The sequence below is a fragment of the Alligator mississippiensis genome, chromosome 4, assembly GCF_030867095.1.
Source record: "Alligator mississippiensis isolate rAllMis1 chromosome 4, rAllMis1, whole genome shotgun sequence".
In the NCBI taxonomy this organism is placed as follows: Eukaryota; Metazoa; Chordata; order Crocodylia; family Alligatoridae; genus Alligator; species Alligator mississippiensis.
In genome coordinates this window covers 1,255,251-1,282,869 of record NC_081827.1, presented here as the reverse complement: position 1 = coordinate 1,282,869, position 27,619 = coordinate 1,255,251, and the positions used below count along the sequence as shown (strand labels likewise).

The window sequence follows — 27,619 nt, the reverse complement described above, 5'->3', positions numbered from 1 at the left end:
TGCCTGTAGCTCCTTGGGGCTGCGACATGGAGGGGCCTGGAGCCAGCAGCAGGGGCCTCGGATGAGTGCGCTGTGGACCAGCTGCATCTGCACCCACAGGAATAGTCCCTGCTGGGACTCAGTGCAGCCCCTCGAGACTCTCTAACGGCATCGCTCTCTCCTCTCTCCCTCCCCCAGACTCGGGGCAACTCTGGGCAGCGGCGCCTGCTGCGCTCCCTCTTCTGCTCCCGGAAGCGACTGCCGCTGCTGGTAGCCGCATACCTGCTCACACTGCACATCCTGCTGCTCCTGTGCTTCACCGGTCACCTGTGAACTGGGCCACCCGCCCTGCCCCACTAAGGGCCATCTGCCCCTACCCCCACCTGAAGCCTGGAGCCCCGGGGTGGCGCCGACCTGCCGCTTCCACCAGATCCAGCCACGGTCGCGCTGCAGTGGGGTCCCTACAGGAAACACCCCCAGGTGTCTGAGCCTCCAGCGCTTCATTAACCCCTTGATTGCTGGCTCTGCTGAAGCCCTGGCCCTTGGCTATTGGCACCAGAAGGAGCTTGGGCTCTCGACTTGTGCTGCTGTTGGTGTGCGGAGGTGGCTTCAGCACCCGCCCACGGCCATGCAGCTTGGGGTAGCAGAGCCAACCTCGGGACGGTGGATTAAACCAGCCAGGGTCTGGTTCACATCTGCTGTAGGCTGGTTTCACACTGGCACTGTATCACCTGCAGCCGGACATCGGCAGTCACAGCAGCAGGGCATGGGGTCGGGCAGTCACTCGGTGTAGAAGGATTTTGAGACCTGCATCTAAGGTCACAGAATCCTTGGACGCAGGGGTAGCAGTGGACGTAGTCTTTTTGGACTTCAGGAAGGCCTTCAACACTGTCTCTCACCCCATCCTCATTAAAAAAACTAGAGGACTGTGGCGTTGACACCTACACAGTCAAATGGGTCACTAACTGGCTGAAGGGCCACACCCAGAGGGTGGTGGTGGATGGGTCATTTTCAGCCTGGAGGGATGTGGGCAGTGGGGTCTCCCAGGGCTCAGTCCTTGGGCCTGTACTGTTCAACATCTTCATCAGCGACTTGGACAAGGGGGTAAAAAGCACCTTATACACATTCACTGACGACACCAAGAGGTGGGGGGAAGTGGGCGCGCTAGAAGGGAGGAATAGGCTGCAATCGGACCTGGACAGGTTACAGGGGTGGGCAGATGAGAACAGGATGGGTTTCAACACTGACAAGTGCAAGGTGCTGCACCTGGGGAGGAAGAACCAGCAGCAGACCTACAGGCTGGGAACTCCCTTCTCGTTAGTGCAGAGGCAGAAAAGGATCTTGGAGTCATTATTGATGCCAAAATGAACATGGGCCAACTGTGGGGACACAGTAAGGCCAACCGCACCTTGTCATGCATCCAAAGATGCATCTCGAGCAGGTCCAAGGACGTGATCCTCCCCCTCTATGCGACACTGGTCAGGCCGCAGCTGGAGTACTGCATCCAGTTCTGGGCACCACACTTCAGGAGGGATGTGGACAGCACAGAGAGGGGCCAGAGGAGAGCCACTCGCATGATCGGGGACAGCAGGGCAGGCCCTACGAGGAGAGGCCACGGGACCTGAACCTGTTCAGCCTCCACAAGGGAAGGCTGAGGGGGGACCTGGTGGCCATTCACAAACTAGTCAGAGGGGACCAGCAGGCATTGGGGGAGTCCCTGTTCCCCTGAGCACTCCCAGGAGTGACTAGAAATAAAGATCACAAGCTGGCAGAGGGTAGATTCAGACATTGCAGAGCCACTGGCGGGAATATTCGAATGCTCGTGGCGCACGGGCCAAGTCCCGGAGGACTGGAAAAGGGATAACGTGGTCCCTATTTTCAAAAAGGGGAGGAAGGAGGACCCGGGCAACTATAGGCCGGTCAGTCTCACCTCCATCCTTGGTAAAGTATTTGAAAAAATTATCAAGGCTCACATTTGTGAGAGCCTGGCAGGACAAATTATGCTGAGGGGAAACCAGCACGGGTTCGTGGCAGGCAGATCGTGCCTGACCAACCTAGTCTCTTTCTATGACCAGGTTACGAAACGCCTGGACACAGGAGGAGGGGTGGATGTCGTATACTTAGACTTCAGGAAGGCCTTCGATACGGTATCCCACCCCATACTGGTGAACAAGTTAAGAGACTGTGACTTGGATGACTGCACAGTCCGGTGGGCGGCGAATTGGCTAGAGGGTCGCACCCAAAGAGTCATGGTAGATGGGTCGGTATCGACCTGGAAGGGTGTGGGCAGTGGGGTCCCGCAGGGCTCGGTCCTTGGACCGATACTCTTTAATGTCTTCATCAGCGACTTGGACGAGGGAGTGAAGTGTACTCTGTCCAAGTTTGCAGATGACACAAAGCTATGGGGAGAAGTGGACACGCCGGAGGGCAGGGAACAGCTGCAGGCAGACCTGGACAGGTTGGACAAGGGGGCAGAAAACAACAGGATGCAGTTCAACAAGGAGAAATGCAAAGTGCTGCACCCAGGGAGGAAAAATGTCCAGCACACCTACAGCCTAGGGAATGACCTGCTGGGTGGCACAGAGGTGGAGAGGGATCTTGGAGTCCTAGTGGACTCCAAGATGAACATGAGCCGGCAGTGTGACGAAGCCATCAGAAAAGCCAATGGCACTTTATCGTGCATCAGCAGATGCATGACAAATAGGTCCAGGGAGGTGATACTTCCCCTCTATCGGGCGTTGGTCAGACCGCAGTTGGAGTACTGCGTGCAATTCTGGGCGCCGCACTTCAAGAAGGATGCGGATAACCTGGAGAGGGTACAGCGAAGGGCCACTCGTATGGTCAAGGGCCTGCAGACCAAGCCCTACGAGGAGAGACTAGAGAAACTGGACCTTTTCAGCCTCTGCAAGAGAAGGTTGAGAGGCGACCTTGTGGCTGCCTATAAGTTCATCACGGGGGCACAGAAGGGAATTGGTGAGGATTTATTCACCAAGGTGCCCCCGGGGGTTACAAGAAACAATGGCCACAAGCTAGCAGAGAGCAGATTTAGACTGGACATTAGGAAGAACTTCTTCACGGTTCGAATGGCCAAGGTCTGGAACGGGCTCCCAAGGGAGGTGGTGCTCTCCCCTACCCTGGGGGTCTTCAAGAGGAGGTTAGATGAGTATCTAGCTGGGGTCATCTAGACCCAGCACTCTTTCCAGCCTATGCAGGGGGTCGGACTTGATGATCTATTGAGGTCCCTTCTGACCCTAACATCTATGAATCTAGACATCAGGAGGTGCTGCTTCACAGGGCGGCTAGGATCTGGAACTAACTTCCAAGGGAAGTGGTGCTGGCTCCTACCCTGGGGGTCTTTAAGGGGAGGCTGGATGAACACCTGGCCAGGTTTGTTTGACCCCAGTACTCTTTCCTACCATGACAGGGAGTCGGACTTGATGATCTGCTTGGGTCCCTTCCGACCCGACCAACAATGAGACGTGTGTAGTCGCCTCGCTGTTCACCAGGCCCATGTCCCTTCTCTCTCAGGCTTTGGGGTTGGTGGGGGGAGCTAATCCCCTGGAGAGGCCAGCAGGCAGCGGGGTCTCTTCCCCCAGTAGCCAGGCCCGGCTGGCCCCTGAGCGCCAGCAGAGCCTGCTGCCCCTGCGCCGCCTCTGTGTACAATAAAGGCAGTTTCTCAGATCTGGGTGCGAATGAGGCTTGGTCCCACGGAGGGGATCATCTGCCCTGGATGCGTGGTGGTTCCTGGGGAAGGGACAGGGCGGATGCGGTGGCGGCTGGCAGCTGTGACCGGCAGCCTGGTACCTGCACCTATCCTCTGCAGCAGTTACCATCTACTGCACTGTTACCTGGTCGGCTTCTCGGCCTGGGGGTGCTTGATGTCCCACCCCGTAGAGCCCGGGGCTGGGGAGTTGGGGGCAGGCCCCCACCAAACGCCAGGCCTGGAGCCTTGTTGGGGAAGCGCTTCTATGGCAGCGGGTGAGTTCATCGATGCATCGAACGTGCCCCGGTGCCATTCGCTCCTGAGCACAGGCAGGTCTTGCCAGAGCTCATTGGCCCCGGGTGCTCTCGTCTTTCCAGGGCTCCCGCCGTCCTTCTGAGGTCCATGTGCAAAGCCTTTGCCCCCTTCCCTTCATGTCACGCTGCCCAGTGAATGGCCTCCGGCCTTCGCTGCTGCAAGCCTGGCCTCACTCCTGTAATCCAGCCCCTCAGCGCGATAAGCAGGTCATTTCCCCTTCTCTTACCTGGGCATCTACCTGGGGGATGGAGGGCCTCAGCTCGGGGGCATCCACCTTGCTCCTGACTTGGTCTCTCCTCATTCGACCTAGGCAGCTGCTCCGCGCCTGCACCGGTGCTGCCCGGCCTGGGGGAAGCATTTGAACCTCCCGCGCTCCGTGCTGCAAGTGGGAGTTTTGCAGGCATTGAAGGCTGCATCAAGGCAGCCCGGCCATCATGGGCCCCTGAGCTTTAGAGGATGAGACCTGCTTCAAGCCGGGCTCTTCTTGGCTACTCTGCTAACAGCCGGCCTGGTCTGGATGCGACGGTGCATCGGCAGAGCAGCTTGTGCCCTGCGGTGGATGCACCGGATGCCGTCTTCGCTGCTGACAGTCGTTTTATGTGGCGTTTAGATGATGGTTTGTCTGGGCTGGGGTGGTTTGTTGAGCCCCAAGCCGGCGGCTCCTCCTCGCGTGGCCTGGCCCTCAAGACTCTCCCCTTCCTGTCTGGAGGATCGTGGCCCCCCTGGCAGCGCCTGGCCCTTTCTGGGGCTGGAGTGATTTCAGCCCCATCTGAGGCCACGGCGTGCACCCACGAACCAACAGCAGCTCGTGGGGCGCTGGCATCTCTGGGGGGGCTCAGCCCCGGGCAGTGGTGGTGGCCACAATCCCTGCACTCAAGGCCCATCTCAACCACGGCTCATGGATGGGTTTGCAGGTGACTAACAAGCCCCACCCATGAGCCACGGCTCTGTGCACAGAAGCCACAGGTCCAGGCCGGGCATCTCCCCCCTTCCTCCGCTCTCCCCTGCTTCGCCCCGAAATTGGCTGCGCACGGGGGAGGTTGCGGCACCGCAGGCGTCCGTCGGCCGCTCGACGAGGGCTCGGTGGCAGGAAGTGAAGCTGCCTGGAGCTAAAACAGGAACCTCGCAGCAAGGCCCAGCCCCAGCCGCAGCTGCCGGCAGGTGCCTCGGCAGAGAGCAGCCGCCGTGCCCAGCGGGTGACGCAGACGCCAAGGTAGGAGCCTCGGGGGAGCTTGGGGTGGGGAAAGGAGCAGGCTTGCAGGGGTGCGTCCCCTCGCCCCCCATGGGGTCATTCCCAGCCCCCACGTCCCCTGCACAGCTGCTCCCTGGTACTGCCCCTGAGCCTCCAGGCTGCCACGCGTGGCAGGGCCCCGGCCGAGCTGCAGCTCCCAGCGGCGTTGGTGCAAACAGGGCCGGATGCTGCTTGCTCTCAGGGCGCTGGGTCTGAACCGCACTCTCTGCGCCCAGCGTGACGGGTCGGGCTTTGCTCTACTACGGACCCTGGGAACCAGCCGTGGCTCCAGGCTGTGAGTGGGGAGAGCTGCGTTTTCCACGGTTGAGATCCCCCAGGGATCGAGCATGAAGCACCTCCCAGTCTGCGTGGGGTCGGGCTGGGGGCTCCGTGTCCAGCCGTGGGTGCTCCGTGGCCCTTGGGCAGGGTGCTCAGCCAGGCCCGGCTCTACTGGCGATTAGAGGCCTGGTCTAGGTGAGCTGCCCTAGTGTAGACACAGCCCAGCCGCCTGCAACAGACTGACTCGGTCCCCCCTGCTTCCCTGTGTCCCCAAAACTGCTGGTGGCAGCTTGCACTCGGAGACCTGCTTCGGGTTGCGGGGCACGCTCCCTGCTGCCCTGCGTGGCCTGGGGTCCGGCAGCTGGGTGCAGATCAGGGACTGGCAGCCTTTGCTGGAGAGCCTGACCCTGCACCCAGGGCCTGATGGGGCTGGAGGGATCCTCAAGGCCCTTTAAATGGACCCTCAGATGTGGACCCTGGAGCCCCCGGTGCCCAGCGTCCCACTACCCCTCAGCCCCCACACAGGGGGAGGGAGCGCTCGCGGCCTGGCCCGAGCCACGAGAAGCCGTGACGTCTGCATTGCTTGGTTCTGCCGCCCGACCTCCCCTGCCCCAGCCCCTTCCCCAAGCAGCACCGAAGCCGGTGCGGAGGAGCTGCTGCCTGCAGGCCTCAGGTTTTCATTTCACAGTTGCCGTCAGCTTCCCCTTCCCCGTTTCTGGGCCTGGAGCTCCCCCCGCCCGGTTCCTGTTTGGACCACGAGTGCCGTCAGCTGGGCCAGACGCTGCCAGGAGCTCGTCCCTTGCAGAAAATCAGGGGGGAAGTCACCAATGACTCCCCTGCAAGCTGGGGCAGGGGTCTGCTCCCCTCCAGCCAGGAGTTATCAGGGGTCCATGGGCCCATGCTGCTGGGGGGATGTATTGGCTTGGCCCCTCCTGCAGCCGTAGTCACCATGAGGCCATGCAAACCCCTGAGGTCTCCTGCCCCTGGGAGGGCAGATGACGTGCCTCCACGGGCCACTGCCAGCCCATGAACCTTACGTTTGCCCTCCTGACCTTGCCTGCCCCAGGGTCACCCCCAGGCAGGAGCAGTGATGCCTGGCAGGGCTGGATGGAGAGGGGCTAGCTGGGTGAAACTCCGTCCCTGGGGCAGCAGGAGGAAGATCCCATGTGGGCAATGGGGTCCTGGGGGCCATGCCAGGCAGGTCAGATACCTGCCGGCTCCGGGAGCCACATTGCAGCCCACGGCATGAACGCAAAGCTCTTGGGATTCCTGGAGAGGGTTGTTACCCATGATGCTGCGCTCTCCCCATGCAGATGTGGAAGTCTGTTGTGGGGCACGACGTGTCGGTGAAGGTGGAGGCGCAAGGAGACGACTGGGACACCGACCCCGACTTCGTGGTGAGCCACCGGCGCCCAGAGCTGGGCCAGGGTCGGGCTCCGGGCAGGCCTGGGGTCCCGGTGGGGTGGAGTGGGGGCAGGGTGTTTCCAGACGACCTGAGAGGTGGCAACACGGGGCCCGGGCTAACCCCAGTGCAGAATACATTGGTCTTGTGCTCCCGTGGGATTTCCCCTGGGAGCCGCAGCGGACACACAGCATTTATCCCGGGGCAGCCACACGCAGCAGGCACCGTCTCCAGACCCCCCAGGACCTGGCAGGGATGCAGGGAGCAGCCACGTGGCTTGGCGTGACCCATGTTCTTAGACAGATGCCCCCTGCCCCGGGGGAAATTACACCCATGCATTTGCATGAAGGGGCTTGACTCGGGGTAGTGCCACATGGCAGCACCTGCTCCATCCCACTGCACCCAGTTACCCTGGGGTAACTGGGTGCCCTCCCCGGGCCGGGGGAGCCGGTCCAGTCCCATGAGCTAGGGGAGCTCCCAAACTCTCCCGGCTCTGCCTCCGGTCCGCGCCATGCCCGAGGCAGCCGGTTGGCCTCTCACAGCCACGGGCTTGTTTTGCAGAACGACATCTCGGAGAAGGAACAGCGCTGGGGGGCCAAGACCATCGAGGGCTCGGGGCGCACCGAGCACATCAAGTGAGTCTCCCCCAACCGACTCGGGCCAAGGGTCATCGCCTGCAAGGCGCCTCTCCCCGGCCATGGCGTGGAGGCCAGGGCATAGGGCAGGCACCATTCTGCGTGACTGCTTCTGGACACCGCCACTTGTCCGGGACCCTGGCTCAGCCCTGGCCCCAGGCCCAGGGCATGGGGGTTTGAGCCTTGCAGGGGTCCGGGGTGCCAATGACCCTGGTGGGGCGGATGGGGCAGCCGGCCCCCTGGGCCAGCCGGGTGCTGTGGGGGAAGAGCAGCACTGTTGCCGAGGTGACGGCTCGTTGCAGGAAGAGGAAGCGGTGGCGGCGCCGCGAGCCAAAATCGGCCAAATAAGGAGTTTTGCAACCCAGCTGCACGGGCGGCGGGGGGGAGGGGAGGGGAGGGGAGGGCTGGGGCGGCGGGAGGAGCCTCTTGCCCGTCACTGTCTTCCCCACCCTGGGTTTCCCTGGGAGCTGCTGGGGGCCGTGGGGTTGCAGCCAGCTCAGCCCTTGGCCCGTGTCTCCAGCCCAAACCCTGGTGTCGGTGCAGGTGCTGCAGCCTGTAGGGAACAAAAGCACTGGGAGGGCACAAATGGCTCAAAGGCAGCACCCCAGTGCAGCCCCGGGGGGAGAGGGGGTCCTGACTTCCTCTGCCGTCCAGGACATGAGTCCCAGGGCCAGGAGCTGGCAGCAGGTCGGGGATGTCCCCCAGCTGCACCAGGCCGCGGGGATGCGGGGCAGGTGGCCGCACAGCGCCCTGGCGGTGGGTCTGGGTGGGCAGCGCCACCGACTCCTCTCCGTGGGGTGGTTCGGGGTCTGTGAGCCTGGTGGGACACTGCCCTGACCCCCGGCATCTCTCCAGCATCCACCAGCTGCGCAGCAAAGTGTCACAGGAGCATGAGGTCCTCAAGAAAAAGGAGCTGGACACGGGGCCCAAGGCCTCCTATGGCTACGGGGGCAAGTTCGGCACGGAACGGGACAGGATGGACAAGGTAAGGGCAGCGGGCGGCTCGCTACACCACTTCCTGGCCCCGTCTGCCTGTCTCTGTCTGTCTGGTGGGAGCAGGAAACCAGAGAGCTAGCCAGTGGCACGAGATGAAAGAGGCCTGCTCCTTCCCTGGGATCAAGGCCAGGCTGGCTGCCTGGTCTGACCCAGCCATGGAGCTTCTCTCAGGTTTGGCCGGGGAGGCTTGGAGACACGGAGATGTGCCCTTGCCTGTGTGTTCCCTTGCCGTGACAAAGGAGCCGTCTTCCCAGGATACATCCTATGGTTTCAGTCTCCAGCCCCTGGCTCTTGTCCTTCGTTAACACCTGGGGCACTCTAACGAAGGCTGATCTTGCTCCTCGTTCTGACCAAGTAAATAGTCCGAGCTCCTTGCCCCTCTCTCTCTCGCTTCCAGGTGTTTTCTCCTTCCTGGGCCAAGGTGGCCGTTCTCCCCCACCCTGGGACTGACCCTTCCAGCTTCCCCCATGTGTCCCTGGGTGCTGTTGGCCCTTCGTGCTCCGGCATCATGCTGGGTGCTCACGGTGAGGTGCCGGTCACAGCCCTTGGAGCCATCTCAGAGTTGCTCTGTCCAAATCCAGCCCCCATCCAGGAAGGGGGGCTCTTCCCAGAGCCACTGTCCCCAACGTCTCCTGGCCCAAGGACAACAGCGCTGAGCAAACCACCCACCGCTGGGAATATCATAGGAAGATAAGAGATGCCAAATTGGGTAGTCCATGGGCCCATCTAGCTCAGTGGTGGGTATCTCCACCCTCTGCCATACCCTCCCTGGCATCTACCCACCAGAGATGCTGGAGGATACGTCCCCAGCTGTTGTTTCCTAGGTATGGAAGGACCTGTCACCCTTGAATGTACCCAATGCCCCTTTGAGCCCCATGATGCCGTCTGCCTCTCCCGCCTCCTGTGGCAAGGAGTTCCACAAGTTAATGACGCGCTGACTATAAGAGTACTGTCTCTTGTTAGTTTTAAGCCCATCTCCTGCTCAGTTCGGTGTGTGCCCCCTTGTTCTAGTATTCTAGGACTTGGGGAATAATAGTCCTCTCTTTGCTTCGTCCATGCCCTGCAGGATTTTATGGCCCTGCCTCTCTTCCTAGCCAAGGGGAAGATTACGAAGCCTATCCAGGATGATCTGCCCCCTGCTCTGTTCCCTCGCTGCTTCCTGCATTCAGAGGCTTGGGAAGTCCTAATTTATAGGCTGCAGTCATCATGGTCATGGCTAGTACCCACCTTGCTTGAATTTGTCCAATCCTCTTTGGCACCGGATTAAACTGTCAGCTTCTATGTCATCACGGTATCACACTTGGCTCCTCCTGGTTCCCTCCATTTCCTGCAGCCAAAAGCAGTGTTGGAGAGTTTCACTGGTGACACATCACTCACAGCCATTAATTGGGGACCTCCGCCCATGGTGTATAATTTTAGCATCATAGGGACCTGGAAGGTCACCTGGTCCAGCCCTCATGCAAATGCAGTAAAGATACTCCCAGATCCCCCCTGTCTAATGCTTCTCCAGCCTCCCCTTGAAAATGAAAGGTGATCCTACCACTGCCCTGGGCCGTCTGTCCCACTGCCTCCATGGTGAAGACTGTCCTGAGATTGAAGCTAAGCTTACTTTGCTGCACTTCGAAACTACGGCTTCACATCTTGCCCTCTGTAGTGAAGGAGAACAGTTGTCCTCCCTCTTCTTTCTGGCAGCCTCTCAGAGGGTCGAAGACTGTTGTGTGCATCCAGAGAGCTGAAGCCTTCCTGCGTGGGCATGTGAAAGTGTGTTTTCCCCCAACAGGCCCAGCTCACTGGGTGACTCAGGTTGCTCCAGTCCCCTCTGCCTTCACCCCTCTTTGTGCCACCTGCAAGCGTTGGCACGCTGAACAGATGAGTACAAGCATCTTCCACCCACAGCAAGTCCTATGGCAGTGGGTGAGTGGTGATGAGGCAAGTGCCAGTGGTTACTGGAAGCCCCTAGTCACCGGCCTACATAGAGGTGATGACAGCGACGGTCACTTTGTACTTGGAGCTGACTGGTGTGCAATTCAGTAGCCACCATTGCACCAGAGCAGGATCCCCTCTGCTCACCCTGTCTGGGGACAGGGCTAGAAAAGGGACCTTAAAGTCTCATCTCATCTGACTGGAAAACTGCACCCAGTGGGATCACCCTCTCTGCGGCCCAGACCAAGTCTCCCAGGTATTGATGTTAATACCTCATTTCTTCAGTGCTCCTTTCCACAGCTCAAGCACTGCCTACTCCAACACTGAAATTGCCAAAAATGATCGTCTTTGGGGACAGATGGCAAGACTCGTCTGAATTCAGATTACGGTTCTTCTTCTGTTTTGCCATTTGCATCCAGGGTCAGGGCGCATGCACCGACCGCTGCGGGGCATCGTCTGTGGGGCAGTGGGAGGCGAAGGCTCGTGAGACTCTCGTCGATGCCAAGCAGATGTCCCGGCCTCTAAGTGCCCGTCTTGGTCCTGATAGCAAACCCGACACTGGCTGTGTCTTTTTTGACTTTTTCTTTCCAAAAACAAGAGCCACCACCATGTTCTGTGAGCTGCCCCTCTCCTAAGTGCAACAATATCGATAGCATTTTGTGCACGTTCCCTGGCCACGAGTGCTGTCCTTGGCTCTGGCCAGTCGCTGTCAGGGTTGTCCATCGGTGCAAATGTTACAGGTTTTCAACTTCGCCTCAAAGCTGAAAGCTTTGGAGGTCTTTGGAAAAGCCTCTGTATCAACTGTAAGGACAAAATAATGAACACCGGCACTCCAACTCACGCAAACACCATGAACCCGAAGCCGTGTTTACATGGCACCAGCTCCATTGGGTAGGACATGCAATAAGGATTCCTGGCAACTGGCCCCAAAATAGCTCCTATGCTCCCAACTCATCCAACGCTAGACCCGTTCCTGGGCAGTTTCAGTCTGTGCCACCATGTGCCTGTAGCTTTAGCAGCGTTGTTAACTCACCACGTTTTAATCCATTTAACCTGCACTCCCTTGATATCTTTCGGCGCGAATTGTTTTAACCAGAGGATCGTGCCCCACCCAGCTCTGTCACGTCCGCCCCGTTGCCCGTCTTGTTCAAGCTCGGGGTCTCATCGAAGAGCGTCTCCGGTCTGTTTGAATGCAATTTCTCACGAGCACGTCGGGTGGAGGAGTTGTGTTTCCATTCTTTAATTCTTCAGCAATTTAATCTTGTCCCCTCCTTTCATTGTGTTCCCTGGGATTGATGCCAGGCTGATGCGGGTTGTCTCCCCAGCTTGGCTGCGTGTCGGCTCCTAGCGCTCACCCAGCTTCCACAATGACTCGAGTCTCGTTAAACGTCTCCACCGGATGCCAGGGACTTCCCCGGTCAGCTCCGCTAGGACTCCTGGGGCCGTCGCACGGGGCTGCTGGTGTTTAACAGGCCGTCCCGTGGGCCGTGCTTCCAGCTCCTTAGGGGCCGCGGGGCTGGAAAGTATCTCGTCATTCTTGTGAAACACATGGGCACAGCCCGCTGCTTTCCAAGCAAAACACGGGATTGCTTTGAACCGTTCTGCTGTTTCTGCATCACTCAAAGTCTGTTGTTCCCCCCCCCCAAGAAAAGGGCCTGTGCCACTGGGATTTGTGCTGAATATACCTATGGAAACCTCCTCCTTATTGACCCAACCAGTGCAATTTGCTGCCTGTAGCTTCCTACACTGTAACCCCACCGATTGCAGCGATTGCTATCTGTGTCCCTTGCCCCCACCGCCTTTCACATGTTCCTGTTTGACTTTGGCCAGCTGCCTTCTCTTTCCTATCGGGTCAAGACAGACTTTAGATAACACCGTCCTCCTCCTTGACTGTGGGGTCATGGCGTTCGGGGCATCACGTGAGCTCTTCTTAAAGACTCGGCTGTTCTCATTTATATTTTTCTCCGTTTCCCCTCCCAGTGCATTTTGCCCATAGTTTCACTCAGTTTTAGCAAGCTCGCTGTCCGGGAGCACCAATGGTGCGTGCTACCATCCTGTCTTTGTTGTACGTAGTCAGCGGCTGCTGCCAGTGACTTGTTTGTCATCCATCCTAACAAGGTCCAAACTTGGACTGCCCGTGTTGACTGCAGGCCTCTGGCATTAGCAGACCATTGCCATGGCAGGGGGCTGTGGTGCTCTCACCCTCCTTGGCCTGGGCTGGGCCCGTGGCTAGATGCTGGAGCCAGGCCATGACAATGGAGAGGACGCAGGGCGGTGTCTGCCCTACCTTGGGGCACAGGACAGAGGACAGGGATGAAGTCGGGGTGCTGGCCTGCTTGGAGTGGACACTAGGTTGGCTCATGAACCTACCAGGGAGCAGTGCCCTGATGCTGGGGCAGGGCCGTGTGGGGTCAGCCCCGAGGGAGCTGCCCAGGACTTTTACCCCACGTGACTCGGAGCCGAGCTGGGGTCCAGACACAGTCGTGGGCCAGTCAGGGATGGTGTGTGGCTGACCCCAGCCCAGCCTGCTCTCTCCGTCCCTGTCCGTGTGTCCCTCCGGGTGTAGCTGACTCCCGCATGTGTGTCTGCTCGGTGTAACGCTGCCCTCCTCAATCCCCCCAGAGCGCTCTGGGCCACGAGTACGTGGCGGAGCTGGAGAAGCATTCATCTCAGACGGATGCAGCCAAAGGCTTCGGGGGCAAATACGGTGTCCAGAAAGACCGTGCGGACAAGGTAGGATGGGCAGGGTGCTGTGTGGGTCGTGGCTCCATGATGGGGGGGCCGGACACGATCTGATCTGGGTCATTGGGTGGACATTGGAGTTCACCAGCCGGCTCCTGGGGCTAGTGATGGGGAGAGAGGGGGGTGCTGCCGGCATCTGGCGTGACGCTCTCATGACATCCGCACCATGTGTTCAAAACCACGGTGCTTGGCTTCTCTGCAGAGGCAATTGGAGGGTATGAGGGTATGAGGGACCCCAGCACAACCAAGGGGCTGGAAGGGGCCGGGGCTTGCTGAGCTGGGAAAGGGGCACGTGCGCTCACCCTGGGCTCTGTCTGCTGTGTCCACAACCGACGCTCTCCCTCCTCCTTGCAGTCAGCGCTCGGGTTCGAGTACAAGGGCGAGGTGGAGAAACACTCCTCCCAGAAAGGCAAGTCCCCCCGCACCCCGGTCCCCCGCCTTCACCCCTAACACAGCCCCACTGACACCCCTCCCTCCTGCGTCCCTCACCTGACATGTGCTGTCTCCCCCAGACTACGCCAAGGGGTTCGGTGGCCGCTACGGCGTGGAGAAGGACAAGGTGGACAAAGCCGCCGTGGGGTTCGACTACAAGGCTCAGGCAGAGAAGCATGAGTCACAGAAAGGTCAGGCCAGAGCAGCCACCGGGGTCACGGGGCACGTCCCCAGACCCGGGGTAGGGTAGTGGGGTGGGGGCACCGCTGGCCGTGGCATCACGTTGGAGGAACCCAACCGGTCAGCAGCTGGGCAGGGCCTGGGCTGCAGGCAGATGGGAGTGATGAGTCCTTCCTATCGGTGAGGGAAGGAGGCACCCTGTCCTGTGGCCCCAGGGTTGCAGTTGGGAGCACTTTTGCGGGGTGCTCGGGGACAGGTGCAGGCTGGGGGGCTGCGGCGGAGGAGCCGTGCGTGCTCCCCCTCTCCCATGCCCCCTCCCGTGTTTTGCCACGTTGATGCTTTCACTGGGGAAAGGTCTGAGCCCCCGTGACTCCAGGTCCCCACCTCCGTCAGCTCCAGGCAAGACTAACTCCTTCCCTTCTTGCCTGTCTGCCTGTCTGTCTGTCTGTCTTCACACCCGTGATCTGGGTGCCCCATGGCTGCAGACTATGCCGTGGGCTTCGGGGGCAAGTTTGGGGTGCAGAAAGACCGCCAGGACAAATGTGCCCTCGGCTGGGAGCACCAAGAGGAGCTGAAGCTGCATGAGTCCCAGACGGGTGAGCGCCGGCCTCGGGCCAAGGGGCTGGGTGTGAGGGGCCAGGTTGAGCGGCTCAGACTGGCCCTCAGGCCAGGACTGTGGCTGTGCTGTGGGGCAGGGATCCCCGGGGTCGCTGGGCCTTGTGGGCACAGGTACAGGCTGGAGGGACCGGTGGGAGGCAGAAGTCCTGGTCCCAGCTGTGGGCAGTGGCAAGTGAATGGTCCCTCCCTGAACTCTTTGGGCTGCCTCCAGGAGCTCTCCCCTGTCCCAGGGTAAACTGAGCCCTTTGTGTGTTGCAGACTACTCCAAGGGGTTCGGAGGCCGCTACGGCGTGGAGAAGGACAAGGTGGACAAAGCCGCCGTGGGGTTCGACTACAAGGCTCAGGCGGAGAAGCACGAGTCACAGAAAGGTGAGGCCGGAGCAGCCGCCGGGGTCACAGGGCACGTCCAGCACGTCCCCAGACCCGGGGCAGGGTAGTGGGGTGGGGGCATTGCTGGCCGTGGCGTCATGTTGGAGGAGCCCAACCTGTCAGCGGCTGGGCAGGGCCTGGGCTGCAGGCAGATGGGAGCAATGACCCCTCCCTATCGGTGAGGGGAGGAGGCACCCTGTCCTGTGGCCCCAGGGTCACAGATGGGAGCTCGTTTGCGGGGTGCTCGTGGACAGGTGACGGCCCCTGCCCTGGGCAGGGAGGGCTGTGGCGGAGGAGCCGTGCATGCTGGCACGATGCTGCATGCTCCCCCTCTCCCAAGGCCCCTCTTGGGAGCGGCACGGGGCAGGAGGCTACCTTTGTTTTACGACATCGGTGTGTTCCCCCAGGAAAGGTCTGAGCCCCCATGAGTCCAGGTCCCCACCTCCGTCAGCTCCAGGAAGGACTAACGCCTTCCCTTCTTGCCTGTCTCACTGTCTGTCTGTCTGCCTGTTTTCACACCCGTGGCTGCAGACTATGCCGTGGGCTTCGGGGGCAAGTTTGGGGTGCAGAAAGACCGCCAGGACAAATGTGCCCTCGGCTGGGAGCACCAGGAGGAGCTGAAGCAGCACGAGTCCCAGACGGGTGAGCGCCAGCCTCGGGCCAGGGGGCTGGGTGTGAGGGGCCGGGTCGAGTGGCTAAGACTGGTCCCGGGCTGGGAGGCTGTGCTGTGGGGCAGGGATCCCTGGGGTCACTGGGCCTTGTGGGCACGGGTGCAGGCTGGTGGGACTGGTGGGAAGCAGAAGTCCTGGTCCCAGATGTGGGCAGTGGGAAGTGGACGGTCCCTCCACAAACTCTCTGGGCCGCTCCTGGGGACATCTCCGGGAGCTCTCCCAGGGCCCAGGGTGGACTGAGCCCTTTGTGTGTTGCAGACTACGCCAAGGGCTTCGGGGGTCGCTACGGGGTGCAGAAGGACAGAGTGGACAAGGTAAGGCCCCCGCACACCACAGCTCATGGCCATGTCTCTGAGCCCCTGCCACGCAGCCTGGCATGGGGGCAGCCCCCGGGGAGTGCTAGGAGCCACGTAGGATGGACAACGGCCATGGTGGGGATGGCCAGGGCAGGGAGCAACATTCACCTCTGTCCTGCGCCCTCGCTCAGTCACACTTTTTCTTGGGCCCAGTCTCTGCCCGGGTGCCAATGGTACCAAGTGAGTATGAACGAGGCAGGAGCCCGGGGATCTCTGGCCTTGCAAACTGTCAGCAGCGAGGTGCAGTGAGCAGGCCTGCCGAGCGGCCAGCAAAAGGCCGTGTTAACTGGTGTGACACGCGTAGGGACGAGGGGATCAAGCTCGCGGCAGCCGTCTCCACGTCTGGTGCGGGGCAGGGGCAGGCAGCTTGCGTTCGGCAGAGCTGGAAGCCAGGGGCGAGCGTGCGTGATGCCGGGGCGTATCGGGGCAGCACTCAAAGAGGAAAGAAGCAAAGCTCTTGTCCGTGTGCCCGAAAAGCAGCAGCAGACCCGGACGCCAGAGTAGCGCTGGACTCGACGTTTAGGAAGGATGTGGTAGGCAAGTGGGGGAAGCCCTGGATGTGCTAGCAAAGCTCTCGCGCTCCTGAACTTCCTTCTTTCTCCAAAGCGGAAGAGACGTGCTTCTCGTGGGAGCTGGAGATGGCTTCGGCAGTCAGAGGGGTGGGGACACTTTGCAGAGCTGCTGCTGCCGTGGCCTGGCCACGATGCCGTGGGGTTGCTGGTGGCTCGTTCCCCTGCCCATACAGGTTGTAGTAGAGCAGGGTGGGTATGCCTGTAATCGCGTCCTGAAAGGTTTGGAGTGTGTAAATACTAACAGGGCTGGCAGGAGTTACGGCAGGAGAAATTCCCCTCTATTCGGCACTGGTGAGGGCACATCTGGAGTCCTGTGTCCAGCTGTGAGCCCCCACGACAGAAAGGATTGGGGTCACCTGACCCCAGCGCTCTTTCCTGCCCATGGCAGGGGGTCAGACTCATGATCTGATAGGTCCCTTCCGACCCTAAAATCTATGAATCTATGAACAAATTGAATGGAGTCCAGCGGAGGACAATGAAAATGTTTTGGGGGCTGGGGGACAGGACTGGTGAGGAGAGGCCGAGGAACCTGGGCTGAATGAGTCTGCAGAAGAGAAGACCGAGGGGGATTGAATAGCAGCCTTCAGCTCCCTGCAGAGGGGCTGCAAAGAGGATGGAGCTGGGCTGGTCTCAGTGGGGGCAGATGCCAGAAGGAGCAATGGGCTCAAGCTGCAGCAAGGGAAGTTGAAGTCGGATATTTGGAAAAACTCTCTCAGTAGGAGGGTGGTGAAGCACTGGAACAAAATCCCCGGAGAAGTAGTGCAATCTCCATCTTCGCAGGTTTTTAAGACCTGGGTAGACAAAGCCGTGGCTGGGATGATGTAAATGGGGCTGGTCCTGCTTGGAGCAGGGGGTCGGACTAGATGTGACCTCCCGAGGTCCCTTCCAGCCCTCATTGTCTGTGATTCAAGAGGCAGTTTCTGTCCCTCCCATTGTTTCCCTCCAATCAGAACCAGTGGGTGGAGAAAGAGGGCTCAAGAGACAGGGGTTTCCCCTCCGTTCACACAGGTTTGTTCAGATGGTGGCTGTGAATGCTCCTAAACAAGCGATAAGCCAAGAAGAAATAAGCTGTCTTAAGTGTTTGCATGGTTTCCAAATGGCAAACATCCACGCACTTTAAAAAAAGCGATGAATGATGCTGCACGGGCAAACAGGTTTACCAAAAGAAAAGCCCCTTACTAGTGTGCCCTGAAATTTAACCATGCAAGTACATTTCTCGAGAAGACCACCGGAAAATGCTTCGCTGACCGGCAGAAAAGTGGTCTTTATGTGGGGTTCTGATTTGTGGCCAGTGCAGGGAGAGTGTTTCCCCCAAAGAGCACCCACCTTTGTCCCCCTGGTTCCCGAGGTCCCCCTAGCATGCACCCCGGCTTTCTCTGGCCAGGGTGATCATGGCAGGCATTCAGAGATGCCAACAGTTTCTTCCAGTCTTCAAATTAGGGGCTCCACAAGAGTGCCCAAAGTGATGGGAGGGGGAAAAGTGGATACCACGTAGGTTTGTTGGGGAAAGCAGGAGAGAGCACCCAAAAATGAATAGCTGGTTGAACAGAAGAAAATGTCGGGGGTGGGAAGGAGGGTAACCAAAAGCCACCTGAAAAAATGAACCAATCACTAAATACTTTCCTAAACTGCTGTACTCCAGTGCTGGGAGGTCAAGAGTAAAGTTGTTAGGAGGTGGCCCCTAGCGTCTCGTACCGGTAACGACAAGGTTCTCTGGGTGAATCTGATATCTTTTATTAGACCAACTTAAATAGTTGGGGAAAAAATGTTAAGCAAGCTTTCGGGTTTAAAAACCCTTTGTCAGGCTGAGGAAGTTTCAGCAGTTGGTGTGCGCTCCTGGATGGAGCGAATTGTAAAGCAGCCCAAGCCCAGAGGCTGGTCTGCATGTAAGACGGGCGGTCAGAGAAGATGTAGACTGAGGAGTCGATGGGTGAGAGACAGGCTGGGTGCGGGGAAGAGGGGGATGAAGAGTAGAGAGATCCCTGGGCAGTCAGATGTTATAATGTGCCATAAATCCAATGTCTGTGTTTAGTCCATGATTTTTAGTGTCCAGGAGGTTGATGAAGTGGAGATCCTAGATGTGTCTCTGAGAAGTGTTTGGTAAATTCCCTTTGAGGATCAGGACCGAGAGATTGGAGAGAGAGTGGTTTTCTTGGGAGAAGTGTGCCCCACCGGTAATTGGGTATTCCTGTCTTTGATAGATGCCCAGTGCACGTTCGTTCTGGTGCGCAGTTGTTGTTTGGTCTCTCCTACATATTTTCCATCGGGGCGATGGTGCATTGGATGAGATGTATCGCATTTCTGGAGGAGCAGCTGTAAGATCCAGGGATGCCAATGGCTCTGTCTTGGGGTGTCGTGATTGTGGGGTGGTGGAGATGTGTTGGCAGGTTTTGCATTTCTTGTGCTGGCATGCTCTGGATCCTTTCGGTGTGTTTTTGGGTCATAGGAAGTTTGCTTCTGGTGATGAGGTTGGCGAGGTTCGGTGCTTGTTTGAAGGCTGGGATGGGTGGCTCTGGGAAGATCTCTTTAAGAATAAGGTCTCTTTCTAGTATGGGTTGCAATTGTTTGAGGATTTTCCATACGGGTTCAAGGGAGGGGTGATCTGTCATCACCAGCAGTGTGCGATTTGTGGGGGTTTTCTTCTGTACTGCAGTAGTTCTTCACATGGTACCCGGGTGGCTCTTTCCAACGTGCGATCTCTCTCTGGAGGAGTGTCCTTGTTGGATGAAAGCCTTTTTAAGATTGCAGGTTTTCTCCTCAGTGCAAATTCGGTGATATCTGAGGGTGTGGCTGGATATCACAGCTTTTTTTGGTGTATTTAGGGTGATTGCTGGATCTATTCAGATATGTATGTTAGTCTGTGGGTTTTTTGTATAACATGGTTTGTATGTTACCATTCAGGATCCTGATCATGGCATCTAAAAAGGAGATGCTGGCTCTAGAGTATTCTAGAGAAAGTCGGATGGAGGGATGGCGATTGTTGAATTTCTGGTGGAACTCAATCCGAAATTGCAGGTTTTCAGCCCAAATGATGAAGATGTCATTGATATATTTTAAGTACAGCAAGGGTTTGATGGTGCAGTTCTTGAGGCAGTCTTCTTCCAGGTGGCTTATAAAAAGGTTGGCATACTGCGGGGCCATTTGGTGCCCATAGCTGTGCCCATCGTCTGGAGGAAGTGTTGGTTATTAAAAGTGAAATTGTTGCGTGAGGATGAAGTGCACAAGGTCAGTAATGTCTTTGGGGCTGTACTCTGAGTTGTAATCTTGTTCCTGTAGATATGTGAGGCAGGGGTGGATGCCGTCCTGGTGTGGGATGTCTGTGTATAGGCTGGTAACGTCTGCGGTGGCCAGGAGTGTGTTGCTGGGAAGGTGGGCTATACTTTTAAGTTTCTGTAGAAAGTCTGTAGTGTCTTGTATAAAACTTGCTCTTTGGGTGACAAGCGGTTTTAGGGTTGATTTGATAAAACCGGAGATTTCCTCAGTTAGGGTCCCGTGGTTGGATATGATAGGTCTGCCAGGGGTCCCTTGTTTGTGGGTTATAGGGAGCATGTAAAAGGTCCTCGGGTTGGGTAGTGGGGGGATCAAGGTCTGTAGTTTTTCTTGTAGTCCTGATGGAAATGTTTCGATGGTGTTGTTGAGTGTTATGGTGAAAAGGGGAGTAGGATCTTCTTGTAGCTCTTTGTAGTGGGCGGTGTCAGAGAGCTGTCTGTTGGCTTCCTTTATGTAGTCTTCACGGTTTAGGAGGACTATGGCTCCTCCTTTATCTGCTGGTTTTATTACCATTTGGTAATAAAACCTACAACCCTTTTACTAGTAATAGCACAGTACTACTAGTAGTAGTCCAGTAGTAGTCTAGTAACTCAGCTGTCTGGAGCCCTTTAGTCCAATGACCCTTTGTGCCCAGGCTGGTTTATACCTTTTGTTTCCTGTATATTCTTTACTGGGTTATTATAGGCAAATCTGCATCTCTGTCTCCCCCTTGGGCGCCTTGACTATAGCATTGGGGGTGTTGGGTATAGCCATGTTGGTCTAAGGAAGTAGGCAAACAAGGTTCTTTGGGTAGATGTGATATCTTTTATTAGACCGATGAAATAGTTGGAGAAATTGTTCTTTACAAACTTTTGGGCACAAACACCCTTCTTCAGGCACGGGGAGAGTCTGCTGGTGTACGTGCATGCTCCCAGGTGGGCACTATGCAAAATGCAGGTCTGTGTAAATGCATACGCCTGGCTGGGAAGATCAGCAGAGATGGAGGTTAATAGGTGCAAGTCGGGCAGGTGTGATAGACTGTTGACCAGTGATAAGATGTAGCTGGTAAAATGTAGAGAGGTCGCCTGGGGTTATCGGATGGCAGGCAGGTTATACGGTACCATAAATCCAGCATCTATGTTTAGTCTCTGATTGCTTGTATCCAGTAGGTTGATGCAGTGAAGTTTGTTGGCGTGTCTGTGAAAGGTGTTTTGTAAATTCCCTTTGAGGATCAGACCTGAGACTGGAGCAGGAGGGGTGGTCTTGAGAGATGTGCACCCACTGGGCACTGGTTATTTTTGTCTTGGATAGATTTTTGGTGTGCGTTCGTTCTGGACGCAGCTGTTTGGTTTCTTCTATGTAGCTTCCATCTGGGCATTCGATGCACTGGGTGAGATATGTCACATTATTTATTGCATATATCGCATTTCTGGAGGTGCGACACTAAGATCCAGGAGTGCTGCTGGTTCTGTTGTGGGGTGTCGCTATTGTGGGAGTGGTGCAGAGGTGTTGGCAGGTTTTACATGTCTTGTCCCGGCAAGGTCTGCTCCTTCGCAGATCACTCCCCACCGCCACCTCTCATGCGTTCGGCGTCTCCGTCTCTTCTCAGGTGTTCCAGTCTCTCGCCCCTTCCAGGTTCTGCTTTGCAATGTAAATGCAATCCTCTGCTTGCTTTGGTCGCCCCGGCCCAAACTGTCTGGGACCCTCCCCTGCTCCCTTAGCTGTTTCCAGTCCACACATGTCGTGGCTGTGCCGGGTCTTTGCCAACCATCTCAGTGTGGTCTTGCCCCTCCCCAGTGTTCGAGAGCTTGTGCGTTAGGCACTTGGCACGTCTGCTGTCCGCTCCACGTGCTGCTCAAGCAGTGATGTTAAGGCCCGGGGGGGGGGGGTACTGGAGGGTTTCTGGCTTGCAGAACAGGCTTATTCCAGGGGTTTTATCTTGGGACCACATGTTTGGAGCTCCCAGTCCACCAGGCACCTCCACGGGGCACCCCTCACGTCAGGGCCACACAAGCAACTCTGTCTAATGAGGAACAGCTCCAAGCACACTAAGACCTGGGTTGCAGCAGAGCTGGGTCTCCCTGGTCATGGTCAAGGCTCTTCTTCTGGCTCTGGGTCCTGCATGCCCCTGGGTCACCTGGGGACTCTGACCGGGGGAGACCCTCATTGCAGCAGGCCAGCGGACGAGCCAGGAGTTGGCCCCAGGCAGCGTCCTGCTGGGCATGCCCTGGAGATGGTGGCCGGCTCTGGCCCGCGGCACACTTTGTTGTCTCGCCCCGGCAGAGCGCAGTTGGCTTCGGCGAGATGGAAGCACCGACTTCCTCCTATGAGAAAACCAAACCCGTGGAGGCTGGTAAGACCTGTGGACACCCCGCCCCAGAGCTCCCAGCCTGGGCTCTGCCCTGGGAGGAGTTGGTGCCCCTTGACTCGTCCTGCAGCACCGGCAGCCAGGGGCCGTGCACTGGGCATGGGCTGCGCGGAGGGGTGGGGGTGCTTGGATTTGGGCTGGGGGAGCTGGAGCAGAAGACCGTGGCTTGCAAGCGGTCGGCGGGGGTGCAGGGCCAGGGGGCCGGCGTGGCAGGTAGGGTGCGTGGGTGACCACGCTGGGCTTGGCAAGGGAGGGAACGGGCAGACCGAGGGGCCAGCCTGTTTCTGAGCAGCTGCCTCTGCTTGCCCACAGCCTCCAGCGGAGCCAGCAGCCTGAAGTCCCGGTTCGAGGGCATGGCCAAGTCGGCCGAGGAGGAGAACAGGAAGAAAGTGGAGGAGGAGCGGGCCAGGCGCCAGGCCCGGGAGCAGCGCGAGCGGCAGGCCCAGGCCCGGCAGCAGGTGAGCGGCCCAAGCCCGGCCACGTGCAGCCCAAACCCCTCTCCCAGGGACGCCCGACCTGGGTGGGATCAGCCCAGCCGCAGGCAAAGCCTCCCCCTTCCCCAGGGTGTCTGGGCTGCACTCATCCCAGTATGTCCCGCCCCAGTCTTATACCCAGCAAGACCCTCTCCATTGTGGATCCAGGCTTGCTGGCATGTGCTCTCGCCCTTCCCTCTGCAGCACGGGAGCGGGCTTCCTCCACGAGATGCTCTTCGGCCCCCAGGCACAGCGTGACTCCCCCCCGCGACCCTGGCTCCAGGGCAGGACGTGGGGCTGAGTCCTGCAGGGGAGAAGGAGGTTCTCACGTGACCTGGTCCGTCGGGAGCAGGGATGGGAGTTGCCCCGGGCCTCGTGCGGCGGAGCTGACGCCTCGGACGTTTGTCCCCGCAGGAAACCCCTAAGGCTGCAGCGGTCTCCAAGGAGCCGGTCCCCCCGCCACCAGCTGCAGGACCCAAAAGGATTTCCAAGGACACCGCTGCACCACCCGTGCCCGTGCCCATGCCCGTGCCCGTGCCACAGCAGGTACATGTCCTGGCCTCGGGAGATGCCACAGGCCACAGACAGCCGTGGCCAGGGGGAGAGCAGCGTGGGGGACGGGAAAGCACCGCCACTTCCCCAAGCCGGAGAGACGTGGGACTGCGGGAGGGGAGGCAGGACAGGGCTGGCGGGGGCGGCCGCCCGGCGTGGGGACATGTGGCCTCCGGCCAGAGAGTGCCCCATGCTCACTCATCTTGGAAGGGAAGCTCCTGTCCCCCCGCTTGCTTTGGCGGACGGGGCTCGTGTCTGCTCCTCTAGTTGTTGCAAAGCAGAACGTAATTGTAATTAGCCACCAGCTCGGGCAATGGCAGGGCGGATGTATTCTCACGCTTGCAAGGGTGGGTGTACGCTGGACCGCTGGTAGCCCTGAGCTCTGAATGGGGCTGAGCATTGCCCTGATGAGACGTGGGGCTGTGGGAGTGGTGACCTCCGGGTCCTTCCCTAGGCTGTGGCAGAGCCGCAGGACGAGGAGGAGCCCCCCGCACTGCCCCCGCGCCCCGCAGACCTGGGCGAGGCGCCTTGGGAGCCGCAGGAGGTGCCCAAGCCGGAGCTACCCATCTACGGCGAGAGCATCGAGCTGGACGCAGACTATGAGGAATTGCCCGAGCCCTCCAACTGTGATGATGGTGGCGTCGCCGACTACGAGGAGCTGCCAGAGCCCGCGGGCGATGATGACGGCGACGACTACGAGGAGATCCTTTCTGAACCGGAGCTGCATGGCGGCCAGAGCATGCCGTGCCCCGGTGGGTTGCATGTCCAGGCGTGTGCAGTGTCCAAGCCGTGGCATCCCAGGGGCTGCGTATCGCTGCAGGGAGCCCCCCCACTGGCCAGAGCTGCAGCAATGGGTGCACGGCAGGGTGGGAGCGAGTGTGTCCCTGCCCCAAGCCATGGGCGCAGCCATGCTCGGCCTTGCCCTGCATCCAGGCAGGTGCCACGACCCCGCAGCACTAACTCCTGCCTCTGCCCCATCAGAGGGGGGTCGCAGCTCGCATAGGGGCTGCCGTGGGCAAAGCTGGGGTGCATCCGTTCCTGCCCCTGGCTCGGCTCTGGCTGGGCCTGGGTTAGGGTTAGGGTGCAGCAGAGGAGCAGGGTCTGGACATCATTGCTCTGCTAAGGGAGCAGCCTCCATGGGTGGATTGAGGATATTGGAAAGTGGGGTGCAGACAGAGAGGGGCATCATACGTAGAGCACAAGGCATTTTTTGCCCTTCAGAAAGAAACTAGAAGTATTACTAATAGGCCGGAAGGCGAGGGGCGTAGCATGGAGTCTAAGATCAAAAGAAAAGGAAATGTAACATCATGGAACGTGCCTTCATTTGCTGGAGCAGACTCTGCCTAAATGCACAACCAGCCAGGCCAAAAGCAGCCCAGAGACGTTGCTTATTGAGTCCTTGTGTTACGCAAATGAAACGTAAATTGCTTTCATAAATGCAACCAAAGGGATGCCCCCCGCCCCCCCACGATGCATGTTCACCCCAGCTCACGTTCCACGCCTGAGCTGATGCTTGTAGCTAGAGTTAAGAGCAGTCTTCAGGGCTGCGACGTCAAGGGAGCAACTAATACTAAACCGTGGGAGAAAGACGAGCTTGGTTAACTCAACATCCAGACCATGCGAGAGCAGAGGGTCGTTAACACCGGGGAGCTTGGAGATTGCAGCGAAGTCTGGGGACCAGGGAGCTGGTTTGTGGAGCGGGGTGGTCACACCGGCAGCCCAGGCTTGACCTGACCTGTGCTTTCCTGCAGGAGAGTCTGAGAACGTGTACGAAGTGGACATCACCGGGATCTGCGCCATAGCCCTGTACGACTACCAAGGAGGTAGGTCTGTGCCGGGACGCTAAGCGGCCGCAGATCGGCTGGGGCAGGGGGCAGGGAAGGACGGTGAAGCTCCTAGGGTCCAGGCATCCGGGATTAAGCCCATTGCTCCTGTTGGACCCCCAACGTAGGGGCAGGTCGCCCCTCGCTGCCGGTCATAGGCTGCTTCCTTCCTCCGCTGGTGCCCGACGGCCGGAGACCCGGCCTGCGAGCAGGTGGATTCAGGGTCCAGTTCAGACTGTCCAAACGTGGAGCTGGTGCTGGGGTGGGACACGGGGAGGGGTCCTGGACCCTGTTTCTAGCCCCCAGCGTTGCAGTCCGGCTGGGACGAGGGCGCTGGGCAGGCGTGCACTGCGGGGTGCATTGCCACCTGCCCTCCCGGGGACTCACGGCCTGCTTGATGTTCGCAGAGGGGGACGACGAGATCTCCTTCGATCCCAACGACACCATCACGCACATCGAGATGGTGGACGAGGGCTGGTGGCGGGGCCAGAGCCGCGGCAAAGTCGGCCTCTTCCCAGCCAACTACGTGAAGCTGCTCGAGTGAGGTCTGCTCCTGCCGGAGCCCCCGCCCTGCCTCGCTGCCTCCCTTTGCTTCAGTCTGCGTCTGCAACCAGGACCCCCAGCACCATCCCAGCTTCCCGGGGCTTGGCCCAGCACATCTGGGAGGAGAGCAGCGAGGAAGAGCTGCTGGACTCCCAGGCTAGCCTGTGCACGGGGATGGAGAATCGCGGCATCTTTACCCCGTGCCGCGCCATGCTGGAGAGCCCGGGGGGTGGGAGAGGCAGGCATGGCCTGTCCCCTCTCGAGGAGGCTAGCTCCAACCTGGCCCCAGGGTGTGTGCAATAAACCCTACAGCTTTTCCTTCTGGGGGCAGTGGTTCCCAGCCAGGCTGGGGCAGGTGTGTGGCTGCCATGGGGTACGGGACCTTCCCCCAGACTGCCATGTGAAATCAGCCCCCTGCTCCTAATCGCCAGCGTCTGTTGTGTCTCGTAGCCCCTCTGCGCCACGCCGGGGATAAGGCGGGTTCATGAAGGACTGGTATTTCTGCAGCCAGTCCCCATCCGCAGCAAGGGCCCCGGTGCCAGCGTCTCCACAGGGCTCGGGGTGGGACGTGGTCTGCCCCCACCCAGGCACTGGCACCTTCTCCTGCCCTTGCCTCCGCGAGGCTTCCTGAGCTTGTGCTGACGATGATCTAGGCCGTAATGTATGACCCCGTCTGTTGGCACTGCCGCTGCGGGCACCAGCAATAAAGGACAATCCTGCTGAGGACGCGGGCTCCTCGCCTCTGTTGGGCGGCCCCTTGGCTGGATGCTGCACGCCAACCGTCCTGTAAAACCCAGCGTGGCGGTTCACAACCGAGCGCGCTGGGACTCAAAGGCTATAATGCAAGCCTGGGATTCGGGGGGTGGGGGTCTTGCCTGCTTCTAGAATCGGGCAATGAGGGTTGGAGGGAGCTCAGGGGGTCTCATCTAGCCCAACCCCTGCTCCAAGCAGGACCAGCCCCAACTGCATCATCCCAGCCAAGGCTTTGTCTAGTCGTGCCTTCAAAACCTCCAAGGATGGAGACTGCACCGCCTCTCTGGGGAGCCCGTTTTAGCGCTTCACCACCCTCCTCATGAGAAATGTTTTCCTAATATCCAATCTCAACTTCCCTTGCTGCAGCTTGAGCCCATTGCTCCTTGTCCTGTCGTCTGTCCCAACTGAGAACAGTCCAGCTCCATCCTCTTTGCAACCCCCTGCAAGGAGCTGAAGGCGGTGTAACCCTGGCGGGGGTGCTACCTGCCGCCACGTCCACGTTTTCGGGATCCTGGGGTGCCAGTCGGCATTGGCCAACTCCTCTCCATTTACAGGCTGGGAGCCACCCCTCGGTGGAGCGCTGTCCCGTGGTTCTCCCCACACCAGCCCTCACACTAAATGACTATTTGCAATCGTTTATTATTTACAACAGTAACTGAGAAATGAACAGGTTCACCGTCCCATAAATAACCAACACAATATTTTCAATAAGCTCGATAATAATCTACACGAACAAATAAAAGAAAGTACTTGTTATATGGGGGGGAAATAATTATGTTAACAGCTTTAACATTCAGGCAACTTATATATATACCTAATCAGCTAAAACTGCACAGAACCGTTCTGCCAAATGCAAAGTAATCCACAACCAATCTGGTAAGCAAAACTTCTCGCTTCAGACCTCAGCTACTCTCCTTCAGCCCTCTCAGCAGCCGCTCGCTCCTTTTCCCCGGCTTCCCACCCTGGAGGCACAGCTGCCCAAGCAAGCGTGTGCACGCACGCTGCAACCTTCATCTCCAAAATGGTTATCTCGGCTGTTGCGTCTGCGTACAACAGCCTGCTGCAAATCCCCGTCCCAACAGTGCAAATGCCCTGATTGGGTTTGCAGGCTCTGAGCAAACCCTTCAGCACCGTTACAGCTGCTATTCAGTCCCCCCTCAGTCTTCTCTTCTGCAGACTAAATAAACCCAGTTCCCTCAGCCTCTCCTCACAAGTCGTGTGCCAGTCCTCAAGCCATTTTTGTCACCCTCTGCTGACTCTCCAACTTGTCCACATCCTTTCTGTCGTGGGGGGCCCACATCTGGACACAGGACTCCAGATGTGGCCTCCCCAGTGCTGAACAAGGGGGAAGAATCGCTGCCCTTGAGCTGTTGGCAGCGCTCCTACCAATGCTGTTAGCTGCCTTCTCACCACGGGTGCATTGTTGCTTCCTTTCTGCTTTCCTATTGTGGCTTC

The 27,619-nt window shown here is 58.7% G+C and overlaps 2 protein-coding genes across 5 annotated transcripts in view; both read left to right on the top strand.

The window, feature by feature from the left end:
• The window catches only part of GOLGB1 (golgin B1), a 42,994-nt gene extending 42,071 nt beyond the window's left edge, over positions 1–923 (top strand). For all 4 annotated transcript variants that reach the window (XM_014605672.3, XM_019494923.2, XM_019494924.2 and 1 more), the window contains exon 24: positions 178–923. In XM_014605672.3, the coding sequence (XP_014461158.2) occupies positions 178–312 (135 nt within the window). In that variant the 3' untranslated portion in view covers positions 313–923. The remainder of the gene's footprint in view (positions 1–177) is intronic.
• A 2,820-nt stretch (positions 924–3,743) lies between these two features.
• On the top strand, positions 3,744–26,134 carry LOC132243222 (src substrate protein p85-like). Its single transcript, XM_059725584.1, has 17 exons — positions 3,744–5,210; positions 6,821–6,904; positions 7,471–7,544; positions 8,400–8,529; positions 13,086–13,196; positions 13,560–13,614; positions 13,718–13,828; positions 14,303–14,413; positions 14,694–14,804; positions 15,336–15,446; positions 15,734–15,789; positions 21,936–22,005; positions 22,333–22,478; positions 22,908–23,039; positions 23,500–23,797; positions 24,797–24,868; positions 25,276–26,134. The coding sequence occupies exons 1-17, from the start codon at positions 4,932–4,934 to the stop codon at positions 25,410–25,412; spliced, it is 2,088 nt and encodes a 695-aa protein (XP_059581567.1). The 5' UTR covers positions 3,744–4,931; the 3' UTR covers positions 25,413–26,134.
• Positions 26,135–27,619: the final 1,485 nt, after the last annotated feature.

What these genes read in the sequence shown, in the direction of transcription:
- LOC132243222 (XM_059725584.1), top strand. Translation starts at nt 4,932, where the DNA reads ATGAGCCACGGCTCTGTGCACAGAAGCCACAGGTCCAGGCCGGGCATC. An exon ending in AGAAAGACCGTGCGGACAAG is followed by an intron (nt 13,197 to 13,559) that starts GTAGGATGGGCA and finishes TCCTCCTTGCAG; the next exon opens with TCAGCGCTCGGGTTCGAGTA. An exon ending in GCAGCACGAGTCCCAGACGG is followed by an intron (nt 15,447 to 15,733) that starts GTGAGCGCCAGC and finishes TGTGTGTTGCAG; the next exon opens with ACTACGCCAAGGGCTTCGGG.